The following is a 20,107-nucleotide window of genomic DNA, read 5'->3' as shown; positions in this document are numbered from 1 at the left end:
TGGATGTAGTATCATTTAAAACTTTAGATCAGACTTCCCAACTTACTCAAGAATTTCCTTCCAGGATGACTTTGCATTCCTTACATTATAGATTCCTAATCTTTGTAGCTACCCTACAAAAGAGCTAATGTAATCTACTAGGAAATATTGAGAGGGTATGTACCATGTGCTAGGCAAATCCCAAGGAAATCATAGGAAGCCATCTCTATTTTCATAGAGTTTTCTAAGCTAGTAGGGAGGGAAACACAATGAAGAATTGTGTGAAAAGATTTGCATGGTGGCAGATGCCTTTAATCCCAATAAAGGCAGGCAGATATCTGTGAATTGAAGTCTAGCCTGATCTACAAAGTGAGTTTCAGAGCTGTTCCACAGAGAAACCCTGTATGGAACAAAACAAACAAAACCAAAGACAACAAACAAGAATCATGTGGAATGTGTTTGGAAAAGAGCATGGGAATACATTGTGTTAATACAGAGATGAACCTAGCCTAAATTAAGGCACATGGCCTTATCCTAGGAATAATAGAAAACCAAAGAAGTGTGTTATGCAAGGTTGACAGGATGACCGAGCAGGTTAAGGGCACTTGCTGCCAAGCCTGCTACCCTAGTTCAATCTTAGGAAGCCACATGGTAGAAGGAAAGAGCCAGTTCCCACAAGTTGTCCTCTGACCCCTACAATGTTAGTGTGTAGTTGCGAGAGAAGTCACATTTTGTAGCTATCCAGTGGAAACCACTAGCTTTGTACTCAGAAACTCAGGTGGATAATTCCAAGGACTGCATGTGATTGTTCTTGAGCAAAATCTAAAGACCAACATTAAATGTCCTCTCTACTACATTATTAATAGCCTATCTAGAAATAAGCACACCATAACTTTCAACCCCAAGTGTACTATGTCTTCACAGGAGACAGGAATTTAATTTATGTTGCTTACAAAGTGATGAAGAGGGGCTGAAGAGGTGGCCCACTGGTTAAGAGCACACGCTGTTCTTGCAGGGGACCCCAAGTTTGGCTACCACCACCCACAGCGGGAGATTCACCATCAACTGGAACTCCAGTTCTAGGGCATCCAAGGCTCTCTTGTGCCATCTCAAGCACTTGTACAGACATGGTGCACATACATGCACTCACACACACATGTACTCATAAAATAAAAAACAAGTAAGTCTTTACAAGGGAGGTGGCATGCCAGGCGGTGGTGGCTCATGTCTTTAATCCCAGCACTTGGGAGGCAGATCTCTGTGAGGTGAGGCCAACCTGGTCTACAGAGTGAGTGCCAGGACAGGCTCCAAAGCCACACAGAGAAAACTTGTCTCAAAGTCTCAAGGGGGAACAAAAAAAGAGGTGACACAAAGCAATGAATTAGACAATATTGTTGTTAAGGCTTCTTCCTCTTCCTTCTTAGCCTACTAAGCATCTTAGTCTACTAAACATCTTAGCCTACTAAACGTCTGAGTAATTAGGATGTGAAGACAGTAAAACTGGTAAATTGTTTGCTCTGAAAGCATGAGGACCTGCATCTTGATCCCTGGGTCCCACGTATGCAGCTGGGTGTGGTGCTGCACACTGGAGTCCAGTCATGAGGAGTCAGAGGCAAGAGGACTTGTGGCCTTTGGTAGCCATCTTGTCTAGCTTAGTCAATGGGCTCCAGGTTCAAAGAGAGCTGCCTCTAAAACTGAAGTGTAGAGTATCAGAGACACATGCTAAGGACCTGTGGAACCTACATACATAAATGTTGCGATTAAGGTTTTTCCCCGCCGACGGTCCCCCACGCCAGCCCCAATTAACACACCGAGACTCTGTATTTGATATAATGCTGTTGGCCAGTTACTTGTTTCTTATCAGCTAGCTCTGTCTTTAATATTAACCCATTTCTATTCACCTAAGTATTTCCACGTGGTCTTATTTTACCGGAGAGAAGGGCCCAGCGGTTTTGCTCTCTCCTGTCTCTCCATGTTGACTCCTCCCTACTTACTACTTCCTTGAATCCTAGTCTCCTAGTCCCACCTATCTTGCTTTCCTATTGGCCAACAGTGCTTTATTCATTAACCAGTATGAGAAACATATTTACAGAGTAACATCTCCCATCATCTCCTCTTTTCTGTCTAAAATAAAAAAAAAAAGGGTTTTAACCTTAGTATAGTAAAATATATCATATAACAGTTATCAAATAAGAATCACAGTTAACAATATTTAGTCCATTAACATTTAGTAAGACTTAAAGAAAATATTCTATCATCTATCCTATCTTTGTGAGTCTAAAGTCTTACATGTAACTTATCATTAATCCTAACTAAGGAAAACAATAACCATAACTATTTGTCTTCAACTCCCTCAAAGACCACAGAAGGATATAATATATACACTCTAGAAATGACAGAGACAACTTGCCTGGTCAGTCACCCAAAGTTCTTCTGTAATGTACCATCTTCAGCCCATAGGCCATGGTGTGTCTGTCAGACACCTCAGCAAAGCAGGGAAGTTTAAACTGTCTTCTTGTATTGGCAGTTTGTCAGTTACTTTTCTCTGTGTCCTGCAGGCTGTCTGGCAGACTCTTCCATGAAGCAGGAACTCTGTAGCAATGTCCATCTTGAATCAGCAGTCATTTTCCTGTGGGTCCTGCATGTCCAGTTTATATATCATGAAGTCAAACAGTCCAGACAAGACATAAACACAAACACACACACACACACACACACACACACACACACACACACACACACCACACACACCACCATGCAAAATAAACAAAAAAAAATAACAAAATTACCCATTAAAAAAAGGAGTGCTTTACACTTGAGATATGTGGATATCAATCATAGAGTACACTGTAGGGGGATAAACAGATATCTAGCTTTTGTTATTCAGAAAAGTGATGATGATTAGAAAAAGTATTAACTATTTGAGAGAAATGTAACGGTAGTGTTAATAGTGTGGAAAAATGAATGGGAAAATTCAAGAAAAATGTTAGACATATATATTTAAACTTAAATTCCAATGTAGTATGTTAGATATCATATCGCCATGGCATTTTCAAGCAAAGTGTGTTTTTGTGGTTCTTCCTGTCATCTCTCCTAACTTCCTGTTACTCCTCCTGCCCCCTATAAGTAACTCTCTTCTCCTGATTCTTTATTCTTTTCCTTTTTCATGTCATCTAACAGTGAATTGTAGAGAGATGATCCAAATTGAGAATGTAAATCGATATGTAGGAGTGGGAGTTTTTATAATCTTAAATATAATATATGCATCTAGGTGTTTTGCTATCTGTAAGCCACAGACTCACATCTGCATCCCTTTTTCTTCATATGTAGGCCAGGCATCTGAGTCAGATGATCACATTAACATATCATACTCAATAACAATAATTAAACTTTAATTCTTTAGAAGAGATTTCTGGTTTAGAATACAGAATGTAAAGATGATTTAGACATTTCTGGAAAGTTATTTTTGGTGATAAGGGAGAACAATGTAGTTGGTATTGAAAGGATTGCCTTGCCAGTGAACTTGTGGTGGTGGCCACATCCTAGGGTCATAGCCTGAGGTATGCAGACATGAAGAGGAGGGGCTAGCTACTCTCTTAGGTTGGAAGGGTAGAGACTGTATCTTCTGGAACAAGAAGACCCCGCCAGTAATTTACTGTTATTTCTGTAAGTGCTTCCCTAATAAATACCTATTACCATTTATCTTGGGTCTCGTGGACTCATTTAAACCCCACCTTCAATTGGCATCCAATGTGGGTTGATAGCTGAACGGCCTCTCTAGCCTCCCTGCATTCAGTTGGTCCGGCCAGTCTCTTCTGTGTTCCCACCAGCTGCATCTGTAGTTTCAAGCTGCGTGTTTACTATTTGCCTGCCAAGCAAGCAGCTTCTGCGACCCTGCCTGGATTTATTAGGGAAGCACTTACATGCCCCTAGGATGTGTCCACCGCAAGTTCACTGACAAAGCAAGATGCCATTACAAGGATGGGAGCTAATTTTGATAGTGTCACGTTACTGAGAGAAGCCTGGTGGGGCTGGGAGCTTAAGGGACAGCAACTTGTGCTCCTTTGCCAGGGGTTTCTGCCGTCAGTTCCATCCCCAGCACACCAGGGGAGGGGGAGTAAGGATGGCTCAGTATTCATAAGTGAACACTGGCTGCCAAAGTCTTCTTCCTGCTTCATTGTTATTATGCTAGACATGGATGATCTTGACTCTTTTCTACTCATCCTCGGTCCTGAGTGTAGAAAATCAATAGAAGAAAAATTTGTCAGAAAAGAACACGAAGTTATATACAAAAGTATGCAGATATTTAATCCTGCAGAGACGAAAAGCTAGGCTGAACTATAGTTGTGTTTACTAGAGACGAACAAAAGAAAAAGAAGAAAAATCTTAGAAGATATTGCGTTTTAAATGAAAAGAACAACAGCAGTGCAAGGAAATGCTCTTTTTGGACTACTGAGGCCAGAGGGGCCATCCCTTCTGTGGATTAAAGATCAGTATGACAAGCCAGTTCTCAGTAGGGTCCTCCTGCTTATTGTGTCATCTTTTAATAGGGTTGTAACTCCTGAGGAGGAATTTACTGCTTGGCACTGTTTCGAGACATGCCTGTACTCAATGACGCAGTTTAGAAGAACGAGAGTTGTGTTTGCAGATTATATTTAATGTCATATTTATTTAATGGGACGATCAGTTATTATTCCATAAATACTTTAATAAATATTGGGAAGTGATCAGCTAAAAACATTGGGCAGAAGTTTAGTACTTTTCATGTGTGCTACTGTTAACATCTGAAAAGGAGTTTTTATGTTGCATGTCTAAATATTGCTTGTTATCCAAACTATTTTGAGAGAATCCTGTGGTCAGATAATAGTGATTATTTTGGGGGCATCTTGAGAAAACAATTTCCTAGAAGAATGAAGTGTATATGCAGGCTTAAAGCAGTCCAGCAAGAATATAAAGATGTTTCTTGATGTGCGGTAGAGGTTAACCCTGCTTCTATTGGAGACAGGCATACACTTTGCTGGTAAAAGGCATATTCCTCTATATTGAGGCTAGTGTTCTCTTACAAAATTGCCCAACTCACCAAATGTGCTGTCAGACAGTGAATGTTTCAGAGGCTCAGGTCACCAAATGTGCTGAGTCACAGACACTGAATGGTTCAGAGGCTCAGGTCACCAAATGTGCTGAGTCACAGACACTGAATGGTTCAGAGGCTCAGGTCACCAAATGTGCTGAGTCACAGACACTGAATTGTTCAGAGGCTCAGGTCACCAAATGTGCTGAGTCACAGACACTGAATGGTTCAGAGGCTCAGGTTACCATATTTTCTGAGTCACAGACAATGGTTCAGACTTTTCCCTGAAGTGGGCCAAGCTGGTACCTTAAGTCAGGTTCAGATTTTGTTCACTTGAACACAGACTTAGTGCCTAGCTGAGGGAAATGATAGTTTCAGTGGTCTAGTATATCCATTAAAAACATACCAGCGGGGTAATATTGACTGATTTTATTCAATAAAGTCTTATTTATGAACTTTCATAGTTGAAAAATATACCATGGGGCCACTGAGTTTATCTATTCAGTACATTTGGAGAAGTCACTTTTAATTTTTTGACAGAAGTGAGATTTTTTTTTTTTTAATGAGAACTTTATTATTTTACCAAATTTTCAGTGAAAGAGCAATAACTGTTATTTACCACTCCCTGTGCTGTTGTATAAACAGCACAGTAGCTTAAGTGCTGGCCTCCCTACCAGATTCATGGAAAGAAATGCTCTTAGATAGCCTCTTTGGTGCAGTACAATAGGGAAGGAATAAACACCCCTTTATAGAGATTTTTGCTGTGCTGTTACTGTAGGGTACAGTCAAGCCAGAGATAGAAGCAAGGCCAGGGGACCATGTAATGCTCTTTCAGAATTAACCCGAAAAGCACAGAGCTCATGGGTGAGATCACAAAGGTGGTTACAACCAAGGAGGCAACGGCAGGAATTTTCTAGGCTGGAAGTTTTTCTCAAGTATTTAAGTTTGAGGGTAAGGGCAGCTAAAAGTCCTTTCTTCTCTTTCCTGCCTGTCTCCCTTAGCTTCTGGCATGGATGGGGGGGTTCCTGCTTGGAAGCAGACTCAGTTCTCCCAGAATTTCATGATTCTCTAAACTTTCTAGAGGCAGGGAGTAGAGCATCTCTCTATCTGTGGGTGTCTGTGCCTGCAGGATGTCAGATGGATAGTTCCCTTGCCAGGCCATGGACCTCTTCCATCAAATGGATGATGATCTCAAAAGTCATGCAAGCAGCAATTGAGAAAGTAGTGTAATTGATGTTGCAGGGGTTTGACTTGCAACTTGGAGTCAAAGTCTACCACATTCCCTTTCCCATCCACTACTGGCAATGCTGAGATTTGGCACTATACAAAGACAGCCACAGCCACGCAGATGCAGTGATAGTAAGGGCTGTAGCTATACAGGCCTAGATGCCTATCTGTAGCTTTTCTAAAGGTGCAGTCATGAGTTCTAGCATGAGAACTCGGTGATAGGGTATCAGACACCATGGTGCCCTGAAAATGCTTGTCTTCTACTTTCCATGTTGTGTTTTTCCAGCTCATGGATGGTACCCATGATGGCTCGGCTGCAGCAGTGCAGCATCCACATGAAACCATGATGGCATACCACACTTTGCTTCTTACTGTCTCACCTAGAACAGCACACACACCACTGGTCATCACTAAAGATGCTCTCTGCAACTAGGAACATGAAGGAATCAAGTCAGAGCAGGGCTAAGCACTTTATGAAGGAGATAGACATGCTAGCTTTTGGAATCTGGGGTCTCTTGTAGGCGTCATAGCCTAGCTAGAGAACTACTGGAAATAACCAAGATGCCAGGAAAAAAATAAATAAAGAGTTTTTTTGTTTTGTTTTTTTTCCTAGACTTCAAGGTTTAGCCATTTTAAGAGTACAGGCACAACATTTTAGATTGGGAGAGAGAAAGACAAATTCTTTGCAAAAACCACTTTTCTTCATTTAAATACATTAACACAGAATCAACCCAGCTGTAAAATCTTTTCTTTTTTGAATTTGCTGCATCAAGAGGCCGTACTTGGAGACATCACTACCAGGGCTTGTGTCAGGTTGTCAACTGTCTAATTTACCTCTGTCACAATCAAGTCTAAGATGTTAGTTATAAATGAATTTGCCAAAGTTAATCTGTGCAAAACTGTACACTATAAGATAATACTGTTGAGATACATAATCCTCTCTGGCTAGTCACCCAAAATTCATGTTCTGGAATGTGTCAACTTAATGTTTGACTTAAAGGATTTTTAATTACTATCTCAGGCCATTTTCTTGTTTTAATTATAAAAATCATTTATGAAGACTGTTTATATATAACATCTGAAATGATATTGCAATTCAGCAACCCTTCTAATTTTGCTATGAAAATATCGACAAACACTTAGCCTTATTTTGCGTTCTGTTCTGGCTTCTTATAAATCTATGTAAATCTCTGCTTGGCACATTAATTCAAGACTCTTTTTGCAGATAAGAGTAACTGAAACAAACTAGTGTTTAACAAAGTGTAAGTAATGAAAGGAAGTTTGGTGGCTGCTTGAAAACCGTGTGATTTCAGTTGACATTCTCAGATGTTGAAAATAATCTCTTGGAAAAAACTAAGCATTCCTTTAGTTTCATTCCTAATTTATTTCCCTTGGGACCATGTGCCCTAGTGTGACAGAAAGAGCATGTGAAGATTTTGTTAAGGTTAGCAGGGTTTCATGAAGCTTGAATTAAAATGAAGAAACTGAGCACAGGAAGTCCACACCCCTTTTCTCATTTCTTATATCTAGGGGCAAAAGTAAAATGTAAAAAGAAAAACCCATAAGGTATTTCCTTAAAAGTTTCTTTTGTTGTTTGGAAAACATTAGAATGCACACAAATTATTGAAAACTCACAATTAGAATTGGACACCTCAAATCCTAAGCAAAAATTAGTTCTTATATGGGAGACTTGTTTTGATACAAATTAATGACATATTTCTCTCCCTATAAAACTATGAAAGAAATATACTATTATCTTATTTAAAGCAAGATGAACAATTAGAAGGCTTTGTTGAGGTATCACAGAGAACCCTGGGCCCCATGCCTGTTCAACATGAACTGAAACTCAGAGCTACAACCACACCCCCTTAGAAAGCCATTGGGACATTCTTTTATGAGGTAAAGATTTTAGCTTAAATTTACAGGAACTTTCTTTAAAAGACTTTGCCCTAAGATCTGTATGCAATTTTGAGTGTCTGAATAACTGTTTTATGAGAAAGATTGCACATTCTATACCACATTTACTGGCAGATGGAGGAGAAAATTGTACTACTGGATTAATGTGTTTTTGATACATTTTACAAACAATGAGGGAGCGAGGTAGTTTCATGGCTGCAGTCTCTTAGAATCTCATGTGATTAGTTTATATGCATGCCGTGATTTCTCACATGAGCAAAATAGAAAATGAAAGAAGTTATAAATCCAAATATTCAAGCATTTACCAGTTGGTCCTCAGGGCTTAAAGGACAATAGAGTTTGAAGGTACATGATATACTTCATAAATGCCCTAAGTCGTACAGAGGAGAGAGCTGACGCGAGTATGGAATTGCATTTTTTTCATTGTGAGGCAAATCTAGATGGCATCAGAGCCTTGAGAGTCATGGGAACTGGTTCAGACTGGGATCCCAAAGTGTGTTTTCAGGGGATGAGAGAACTGTTGGAGGTGAAAAACCATGGAGCCATGAGTAGGCAATTGATGGCTGCTGTCATGATCCTTGGTGACATTTAGAGTAAAATAAACATTTTCTCAGATTGGCTGGTTTTCAGTTGTTTTTCTTTTCAAATCCCTCTCTTTATTTATTTTACAGTGGATGGAACTGAGGTTCAACACTCTGGCAAAATGCCCACACTGCAAAAAAATGTAAGTTTTCTGCGGCTGGGGATAGCATTGAGAAGTGCTTGAGCGCAATCTTAGAGTCTGGAATTGTCACTTAAGTAGATTTGATTTTTCAAGACATGCTATGAAGTGAGTGAATGCTTAATATAGTTACCATTTTCAAGACAAAGCCAAGGCATCTTTAGTCTACTATAGACCATTTTGGAATGAAAGTAATTGAGCTTGATTATAGTTCTTTAAAGGGACATCCATTTCTAAGAGACTAAAATTAATAAACGGTCAGCTACCAGAGAGTTTTCCAATGTTATAAAGGTTATAGTCTCTTGCAGCTAATCTGCAGTTTGTAAGAAGTATTGTAATAAAGAAGAAAAAAAATCTATATTATTTGTGAGTCTGTAATTAGTTGATGGTTAGTTTTTCCACTGCCTTCCTAATGAGATTATTACTGTGGCAAAGTTTATGTAACTATCTGTTTTAACAATGAAGTCTGTTTATTTATGTTTACCTAGGGAAAAGAATAAAAAGCAATATGACCATGGGAAACCGCAAAGATATTTTGATTAAAAATATTTCACGGCTTAAGAGTTGGGGACTCTGATGATCAAGATTTCATTCCAAGGAGGTTTACAGTGATCAGTCTTACTACAGATGATGATTTACTCTAGCTGAAGAATATTAAACATACTCAGCAAAGGGAAAAAACAAATGGGCACAAACCTTGGAGGACTCAAACAAAAGTTTCCAAGAGGCCTTTCTTAGTGGAGTCTTCGATGAACGAATTGTTACTACATCTGCAATGTATGTCTACTAAAGGTGTTCACTTTAGACGTGGTGCCCTGGGGAACACTGGCAGCTGTTGCCAAGCTCATACCCACATTCCAAATGCCCAACAGTACAGTTCATATTTGGGGTAACCCATATCACTCACAGAGAGAATTTATACCCTATAAGCCACTCTTACCACGTAGGGAATTCTGGGAACTTTAAAAAAATCTAAGTGCCCAGGCAGCGGCCCAGACAGTAGTCTTAGGCTTGCTATATTAACCTTTCCATACAACATTAATTTCAATAATGAAAATTTAATTAAAAATGATTGTCCATTTACATGGGTGAATTACAATGTAAGCAAAGTCAATTAAACTGGAATGTTTTGACAGTTCAATTTTTAAAATAGAAAGTATGGATTCATACTTTATATGACCTTCAGTATGATCTAATTAACTTCATCTATTTTGGCAATAGAAGAATACTAAGAATGGTTTCTCAGGGAAAATAATTAAAAAGTGTCTGAAAAATTGAGACTACATAATGAAATGTCTCCAATCACTGCTGCTAAATGATTTTAATTAAATATAATCCTGGGATAATTTTCTCTATCATTCAGTTTTCACTTTAAAAGAAAAGATACTTTGAATATGTAAAATGAATCACCTGAGTTCTTAGTCTTACTGAATCTGGAAATCCACGCATGGAGATGAAAAATAGTCAACCCCAAACACTTACACAGAAAAAAGCATCATGCTGGAGAGACAACTCCATGCATGTGAACATGCATGCCATCCCTACATGTTTATGCATGCATCACAAAATGCACAAGATCAAGTGGCAAATACCTTCCGCATGGACATTGCATGCCATTAAAGATCATAGACAATAAGAAACAAAAGATGGTCTGCTTTAAATACAGTGAGAGTGTCCCACCTGAGCCCTGTATACATTAGCCAGAACTTTTGCAGCCATCTTAGAATGCAGGGGTTGTTGATCCAGTTTTACGAGTTAGAAACTGCTGAGAGGGGGTAAGGGTTTTTATGTTTGAGGAACTTGTTTAACTACACTAGAACAATGGCACTGTTTTTGCTCAGAAGAACGTTAAATTTCTGATCATAAGGCTGTATTGATATAAAGAAGAATTTATAACTCAGGGAGCAGTGTACATAGAAATTCATGTGGACAAAACCATTCTAAGGAGATGGTTTGTAGAATTGGTGTCATATGCTAACCATGGGAAAATTCAGGGAATTTGTTACTTGTGGGCAGATACTGTCATTACATGAGCTCTCATAGCTGGTTTCCAGATTGTTTGGCATGTTTTTCTTTATAGCAACATGATGAGTCTATTAGAATAGGTTGCTGAGACAGCATTTTATTTCTTTAAACATCACTGTCCTAGAATTCTTTTTTATTTATAGGAGTTATGAAATCATTACTACAAAGTTAGTATGCCATGTGGTAATCTCACAAGTGTTTGAGGACAACATTCCCCACAGCTCCATGGGTCAAGGAATTTATTCTCCTATCTCATTTCCTTAATAATGCAGAAATGGAGACTATTGCAGCTGAAAATGTGGTTTGCTTTCATTGTGGCTGGTGGTTACCCTCTGGATATGCAGTTCTAGCATTCTGAAACACAGTTTGGGTTATAGTCCCCCACTGAAATGGATCTACAATTAACAGAGACATGGCTTTTCCTTTAAATTCTCATTGGATTCTACATCACCAGGAACCCCTTTGTGAATGCCTCTCTACTGTTTTTTCAGTTATTGTGGATACTCTAGAATTTTATGAGATTGCCCTTTTACGTCAGTAAGCACTCCATGTTACTGGGAACTTGAAATAAAGGACAGACATCTTACAGTGATGCCCACTAGTTTGGTAGGCAAAAGATGGGGAAGGGGCAGGATAGAAAGGCACAGTAAAATGTGGTACCATAGTAGTGTATGATGTGCTTTGAAGATGGCAGGGAAAGCCATCATGAGAGGTGACCTTCAGGTGGAATGTGATCTAAGTTTTAGACACGGGGGATTGGTGAAGAGGTCAGTATGGTTTACCGCAGAAGCAGTCACTTGTGGGAAGGCGAGGGAGGAGTCAGAGTGTATCCGCAGTGGTAAAGACCCAACAGAGAGGCCTGGGCGTGGATGGGCCAGACTGGGGCCAATGATGACCTTGTTTCCTAGATGCTCCGGAGACTTTCAGGAGGAACCCAGGATCTAGAAGACATGCAGCTAGAAGCAATAACAGATTCCTTTTTATCATGGTTGATATGGGGAGACTCAGGTTTGCTAGGTTCACTGAGTCTTTACCTTGTCTATCTGCTATGCAAGTAACATTTTACATCAAGGCAGTCGATGCCTCTCCCTTCCCTTCACCAAGATAACTGAAAGTTGAAAAAAGTGGTTTTTGTTAGCCTTTTACTAATGTACAACTACCCTTCAGCTAAAGCTTTGCTCTTTGTTGCTCTTTAAGTGTCCTTCCTTAATTTCCACCACCATTGCCCCAAATCACTTATGTCCGGTTCTTTTTGTTCTTACACATTTCAGTTCCGCCTCCCTGCTTTCCTTGTCTCTGCTGATGTGTTGCTTTCCATTTCTCTGAGATGACTGGGAAATCCTTTGGCTTTAAGCATTGTCTAAAGCCTGTCTTTGCCTATGGTCACTCTCCTTCTCTTAGAGGAGAGAGGTCTCTGTGCAATTCCCTCTGGCATAAGCCACCCTAGCGATTATTATCTAGTGAGTCATTGGCTTTGCTAGGAGGAAATTCACATCTAGTTGCAACTTCGAGCCATTCAGCCATTCAGTCCTTACCCACTTGTGACCTCCTCGGAGAAAGTTTGATCATTGTTGTTGTTGTTTTTTAATTTGTCCTGTTCTTGGTTATCAGAAATTGCTTTCTTCTGAGTTTTTCCCCTTATGAGAACACACCTTCGTTATTGCTTTTCTTGGTCTCATTTCCTTTTCTAAGTCATTGCACATTGGTGGTCTCCAAAGCAGGAATTTCAGTGCATTTTATGTGAGGTTTTATGTGCTGCACCGTCATCTATATGCCATGGGATGGTTCCGATTTCTTTCCCAAACTTCAGATGCAGATAGATGATCTCTGTTCAGAACTTCACGTAGTTATTTCATTCTGCTATCTCATTGGCATCACAAACATCTCGAACAACTTCCTGACCTCACTTACAGAGAATAGATATATCAATGAATGTTACCCCATCTCGAACAACTTCCTGACCTCACTTACAGAGAATAGATATATCAATGAATGTTACCCCATCTCGAACAACTTCCTGACCTCACTTACAGAGAATAGATATATCAATGAATGTTACCACATCTCGAACAACTTCCTGACCTCACTTACAGAGAATAGATATATCAATGAATGTTACCCCATCTCCGTAGTGCAGCCAGAGCGCTAATTGTATCTTTTCTTTATGTTCCCTATATGGTGCCGATATCGTATCAGTTATGTCTCTTGCTATTTTACCTTTTTCTCCATACTCTTACTATTTCAACATTGCTTCACTCATTCAGCCTGTGTTAGTGCTCTGACAGTGGCTTTCTGATTTCCTTTTGGCCCCAGCCTTTCAACCAGTTCAACCCATATCCACACACGCTTTTAAAATCTGGCTTCAGATCTCCTAGTAGTTCCCATAGCAGGCAAATGTGTGAGTTACATGCTGTACAACTCGAGAAGACTCCATGCCCTTCTTATCTTAATTCTGTCCATTGGCTTCTTAATTTTGCCTTCCTAGTGGCATATAAATTGTTTTGAGAAAACGTTTTCTCTCTCGAATGCTTCGTAGGAAGCTTTATACGGTCCACAGACTTAAGTTACCTTCCAGAGCTTTCTTCATTTTCTTCTGAACCTACAAACAACCCCTATACATTAATGTCAACCAATTCTTTTACTTCTCTAAGCGCCCTCTACAGTTCCTTGATTCTTTCCTTTGTTCTTGTGTGTGAGCCATGAGATGGCCTGGCTGCTTCACTTCTTGTCCCCTGTCTGCCTCAGAGACACCCACTAAGCCCCGCAAGTCAGCTGAAATCTCTTTTGTTTCTCTTGTTTGCTTGTACAAACGTCCTGTGGGAGAATGGCTACTGTATTAAGTTTTTCTCTCTCAGTCTTGAACCATGCTACTATTATAAACTAATATTCTATTCTACTATCACCCTACTAATATCATCCTGTTATCTATGCACACCATCTTACACTGCCTTTACGCCTCTCTGATTGGTTTATTTTGTATTGCAATAATGAAATATTAAAGACTTCATGATATATATATATATATATATATATATATATCTTAGTTTAGCTCATGTGATCCAGGGTTAAGAGCCTATGTGCGGTGGTGGCCTCCTTGCTGGCAGAATTCTGGGGTGGTGCAGAGTGTCACATGGCTGATGGCCAGGAATGTACACATAGTTGTTCTGCCTGTTCTTTAAGAACAAACAAAACAAGCTAGATTCACTCATGGGGTATCACCCTGGCGACCATGTCGAATCCTAATTACCTTTCACAAGCCACATATCTCTATGCACTTCCAGTTAAATTCCCATCCTCTTAAACCTTACTGGAAGATTATACTCCAACCTGAGTTTCAGAAGGGAACAAGCAATGATCAAACCATGATACTTTTCCTTCCCCTATTACATCATCTGAAATTATAAGGAATATTGATTGGCATTAAAACATTTTCACAGCAATAGCTACACTCTAGCATTCCGTAAAGCGGTTTTGTGAACAGGGAAGTTTGTAATTTGAAGCATAATTAGGTGCTTGGGAACACTAACTAATCTTGCCTTTTGCAAAGTCGCTGTCCACATTTTTTTTGTATATGCATAGATTAGCTAGTAAGAAAGTTAAAAAGAATTCCCAAGGGCTCACAAATGAAAATACAACGATAGACTTTAGGGTTCTGGTAAAGAGAAATAGCTTTTGCCTTTCAGGAGATGGAAAGGTTGGAATATTATTCCCTCCCAATAACCTTCGCAAAATATGTTCTTCTCCCAAATGAGTAGGTAATGAAAAATAGCCTATTACAAAGGGGAGAAATGAAAAAGATAGCTGTGTCAGCAAGCATCTTAATAGCTATATGGAAGGCAAAAAGGAGGGTTAAGAAATCACAGTTGAGAATGGAGTGAAAGTAATGATAGAAAAAGATATAACCGTGAACTCACCAAAAGGAAATTGGCAATTAGGGTCAAAACATCCATATGAGGTTAAATAGCAAGTCTTTGTGCTTTTCTTCCTTTTAGCAGTTGACCTCTACTCCCAGCCCATCCCCCAGCCCAGCTGTATCCTCTCGTACGGTGGGACAGCTATTTGTTTAGGTTGGAAGCAGTGGGATCTGAGTAAAAGTGATGAGTACACCTTTCTACCATGTGCTTCCAACACAGAATTCCTTGATTTGGTGTTCTCTTGCCTCTCTAGCTGTTTGGAAAGGAAGCTGCAACAGGAATCTTGTTACCAATTTAGTGGAGTCTGCCAATGCCAGTTAACCACAGCACAAGTCAGCTCTAGGCTGGACATCTGCATCTGACATGATACAAGAGAAACAACAAATGCTCTTAAGTTACTGTAGTTGTGCTTTGCCTTTGATGGTCTGGTGGTCTGGATTTCTCTTTTATAACATGTATTATTATCTATTTAATTTTAAAATATCATATTGGTCTCTTCCTCAGAAATATAGATTTCATACTTGTATGCACCACAAACTATATAGAGTATAATATATAAATATAATAATAAAAAGAGAAACTGGCAGTTATAATAACTATGTTCTTATACAAATAAACACAACATTTTAAGACTTTAAAAGATAGAAAAATATTTCTGTAACGGAGAAGAAAGAACTTTCTAGATAAGGAAGATTGGTAATTTTGAATATAGATAATTACCTTGGTCTGGAAAGATGGCTCAGTGGTTAAGAACATGTATGGATCTTGCTAAGGACCTACATTCAGTTCCTAGTTTCTACATTGGGTGGCTCACAACCAGCTGTAATTCCTGCTCCAGGGGGAATCCAACTCATTTGGTCATTTATCTGAAGGCTGATCACTGTGATTTTTTGTTTGTTTATTTGTTTTTGGTGATTTATTTATTCATAGATGGATATTGTCAGTGAGCAGGGCACCATTTACCTTTGTCACTTGTTGGAAAATGTCATTTTATGTTAAAATTTAATACTAGATATAGGCAATATATCCACAAGCTAAACATTTGTGGTAATATATGTTACTCCTGATACTGATAAGTTGACATTATTTAATATCTCAATGTTGGACTCCAAGTTTATTTTGAAGTTGTTTGATTTATATGATTTCTATTCTTTTATTAAACTTAAGAACCTAGTTGTGATTTTTTTTCAAATAAAAACATAATCATTGTACTTTAAAAAAGAGAGAGAGAAAATGTCGTTTTATACATACTGCCTGCCATTTTGAAGAAACAAATAAAGCCAGTAAGTTAGTGACGCCAGACATAAGAAGTCAGGAGTCATGAAGACACAATGGAAAGTCTTGGCATAAGTATTTAATGTGTCTGCTCTTTTCAGCTCTTCAGTGGGGAGTGCACTTCCCCGGAGACGCTGCTGTGCGTATATCACCATTGGAATGATATGTATTTTCATTGGAGTCGGGCTAACTGTGAGTATTGCCTCTGCTTCTTTGTTCTGACACAGGGTCTCATGGAGCAGAGGGTGGCCTTAGAACTCATGAACCTCTTGTCTCTACTGTAATCCCAAATACTGGGATTGTAGGTGTATTTGGGATTACAGGTATACCCTACCATGCCAAGAGACTGAACACTATTAGAATTTTTTTTCATGAGATTTAGGGTGGTCATCAGAGATCCCCAAGATTGTGGCCACTCAGTGTGACAGGCTCCAGAGCTTCTGAAGGACTATGATTAATCAGATATCCATTCCTTGGTTATGTCTTTGTTAATTAATTAATTTTAAAAAGATCTTTAATAAGCTTTTTATTTTTATCTTATTTTATGTGCACAGGGATTTTGTCTGCATGTATGTCTGTGCATGGCTTGAGTGGCCGATGCTCGTGGAGACCAGCAGAGGGTTTCAGATGCCCTGGAGCTAGGGTTACAGATGATTATGAGCCCTGATTGTGGCTGCTGGGAATCCAGTCTAGGTCCTCTGAATGAGCAGTCAGTGCTCCCTGCCTCTGAGCCATCTCTCCAGCACCATTTTTTAAAGATTTCCTGGCCTTATATTAATTATATAAAGCATGAGCTGTTTCTAACAGAGTCTCCTGCCCAGGGAAAGACTATGTTTGTGCCCCTCTGAAAGTCTGTAGTTCTGAGAAATTCACTATTCATTGGCCAAAAGCCATTTCACTTTTGTTGAGTGGGCAGGACCAACTTTGCCTGGTCATGGAGTAGCTCTAATATCCAAAACAACATTGTTCATTTGCAGAGATCCGAAAAGTCATTCTCTTTATCCACGTCAAGCAGAAGTTTATGTTTGTTATGAGGATGGGGTAGTTTCAGAGAGACTGAAGTTGAACAGTTGGCATGGTGATTTTACCAGGAGAAAGGGGTGGGGAGGCGATCCTGTTTTTACTGTCCGTGTTCTGTGTTCTTTGGTCAATACCCATGGTTCCATGTTATTAGTAGTGCTCTACTGTGTCACATGCTCCAGGTAGTCTAAAAGGGCCTTACTGGTTACAGTTTGGGGACATGTTTCATGTAATCACAAACGGAGGGCCAACACAAGTTTTCCTAGCAGACATTTTCTTAATGTTTTTTAACCTCTTGTTTTTTTTAATTGTTTTTGTTTCAGGTTGGCACACAAGATTTTTCAAGGCGATTTCATGCAACCTACGTGTCTTGGGCAATTGCTTATCTCTTAGGTGTGATTTGCCTTATCCGAGCTTGTTACTGGGGTGCAATAAGAGTCAGTTATCCTGAACACAGTTTTGCTTAAATCTACCCCTAAATCCTTGATGCAGGTGAAAGTGTCCAGTAGTTCTTGACAAGCTCTTTTGAACACATCACATCATTTATCCTAGTGGATTCCATCCTGCTTTGTATAATAGTTTCGAGACTTTATGAGTCTTTCCTGAACAGATGCTCACTACAGTACATTATATGCAAGTTCATTTTGCTGCTAGGTTATCAGACTTGGAAAAATAAAGTGTGTCTTTGTTCTTTTAAATCAAAGATATTTTTGGATTTGTCATAACATGTTATGTCTAATATCAGTCTTTTATTATGTTTAAAACAGATATTCCATTACTTGCTGATCTGTGACTATTCCCAAGAAGTGTTTATAAATGTTTCTATAATAGGTTCACATTTATACTTACATTTTCAACAGAATTGCTTGCTTTAAAATTCTAAGCAATATGCATTTTTGCTTGAACTGCTTACTGTAATTTTAACCTAAGATTATAGTTACCTTATTCAGGAAAAAAAAATTGAGTGTACTTTCAAAACTTGACATTCTTGTCAGAGAAACATTTCTAGATATTATATGCTTGTTTTTTTGTTGTTTGTAGAAAGATACAATATTTTGGTAGTAAATTAAAATACTTAGGATGAACATATTTCTCCACAGTTGGATATGTTGGATAAGTGTCTTTCCTCTAAGATTACAGAGTTTTTTGCCTTTCATTTTTGTCTTTTTGTTTAGCATTTACAAAAATCTGGTCTGGATCTATGGAATTTAATGTTAATCTGCTGGATGTATTCCTTTATCGACTGGAGGAAGTATTTCAGAAAACATGTTTTATAATACGCCATCATCTCATCAAAGACATATTTACACAGAGTTGCACTTCCTTTCCTTAGACTATGGCAAATTTTTCATCTTGAGATACTTGTGCAGCCATATCTCTGTGAAGAGAACCTATGGCATCTTGCATTAGCTGAAATGTTAGAATTAGATTCTCTTACCATTTCTCAGCTGACCAGATATGAATGACTCCATTTATTCAAGAAAATGGATCAGACATAAGGATTGTCATGGTTTCTAAAACTTCGCTTGGCATTCGTGGAGTTAGCTCCTGCCCTGCCCGTTTTTTCATTTTTGAAGGAATTATTTGCGAGTTAATGGTCCAAACGCTTTCAAATTATAGAATTAGACAATGAGATGACCCAAGTAAATTAGTATGTGATTCCAAAGGACAAGACTAATATTTTAAATTATTTATATTCCTGAATAATATAAAAATATACTCACCGCGAAGTTTGGAGTGAAATACATGTAAACCTCAAGGAGAAAATGCTAAATGTATAAATGCAGTAGCTCAGGATTATATGTATCTTTGAAAATACACTAATAAAGATTATTATTCAAAATGAGTTTGTTCTGTTTCATCTTAAAAATAAGGTTTAGTTTCTAAAATTTACTTTGAGATCTTGCTCTGAAATATTCATATTAAAGAAGATATATAACTTTTATAATTTTAATTTATCGTTTCCATAACTATGTCTTTCAAAAATCATTTTGTGTGTCATGGCATTGGTGGCACACATGAACTTAGGTATAAAGTAACCTCCTTTGTCTTGTCGTAGTGACAGTACTTTGTAATATCAAGGGATTGTTGTCAGCCCATTCCTTTCCCTATTGGTTTGAAATCTTACACTGTGTTATATGCTATTTGGCAATATCCTTCTGAATTATAACACCGAATTATAACAGGGTTCCCACATGTTCATCCCCCGTTAGATCCCTTACCGGTACATTTGTACTCTAAGTGAAAGAATGAACGTATATGAGGGTTAAGTGACTGGATTATTTTTAGTTCTTAAGGATACTTGGGTCAGTACTTGGTATTGTGAGGTAGAATATTTAGGTAAATATTATAATATTAGGTTAAAGAAAACATATCTAAATATTACCTAGAAGCAAAACATGTAAAAGATTGGTATAGTAAATGACTAAAACCAAGACAAACACTTCAAGAACTAATGTGTGAAAAAAAAATAAAAATTTACAAATGAGAGAAAAAAAGACAAATTGGGGAAGATGTTTTCAAAATAGTCGAATCAGTCTCTGAAATATGGGAGGGATATAAAGACAGGAAGAAGCAATTTGTACGAGGAGACATAAAGCCAAACATGATGGCACACACCTTTCATCCCAGGGTTGCAAGGCAAGAACCTGGTTTAATAATGTCGTGTGTGTGTGTGTGTGTGTGTGTGTGTGTGTGTGTGTGTGTGTGTGTGTGTGTGTGTGTGCGCGCGCGCGCGCGCGCACGGAGGATAGATTCCCTGGAGCTGGAGTTGCAGGCAGTTTTAAGCTGCCCGGCATGGATGCTGGAAATCAATCCAGCTGTTCTGTGAAAGCAGTATGAGCTCTTAAACACTCAACCATGTCTCTAGCCCTGACAGACATGTTTGTTCCTAGTAAAAAATGTAAATTAAACCAAGAAATAGTACTTTCCCCCATTAACTGATGAAAAAGAGAAGTA

The 20,107-nt window shown here is 38.6% G+C and overlaps 1 protein-coding gene across 2 annotated transcripts in view; it reads left to right on the top strand.

Annotated features, from left to right (window-relative positions):
- Pip4p2 (phosphatidylinositol-4,5-bisphosphate 4-phosphatase 2) overlaps window positions 1-18,995 on the top strand; it is a 49,647-nt gene extending 30,652 nt beyond the window's left edge. The window contains exons 5-8 of one of the 2 annotated variants that reach the window (XM_051198005.1): window positions 8,866-8,918; window positions 16,231-16,321; window positions 17,473-17,641; window positions 18,598-18,995. In XM_051198005.1, coding sequence (XP_051053962.1) covers window positions 8,866-8,918; window positions 16,231-16,321; window positions 17,473-17,616 — 288 coding nt within the window. In that variant the 3' untranslated portion in view covers window positions 17,617-17,641; window positions 18,598-18,995. Of the gene's footprint in view, window positions 1-8,865; window positions 8,919-16,230; window positions 16,322-17,472; window positions 17,642-18,324 lie in introns of both variants that reach the window. The other variant, XM_051198001.1, reaches the window with a different exon arrangement.
- The last annotated feature ends 1,112 nt before the right edge of the window (window positions 18,996-20,107 follow it).

The sequence above is a fragment of the Phodopus roborovskii genome, unplaced genomic scaffold (assembly GCF_943737965.1).
Source record: "Phodopus roborovskii unplaced genomic scaffold, PHOROB, whole genome shotgun sequence".
Taxonomy (NCBI): domain Eukaryota; kingdom Metazoa; phylum Chordata; class Mammalia; order Rodentia; family Cricetidae; genus Phodopus; species Phodopus roborovskii.
This window is presented reverse-complemented; position numbering and strand designations above follow the sequence as displayed.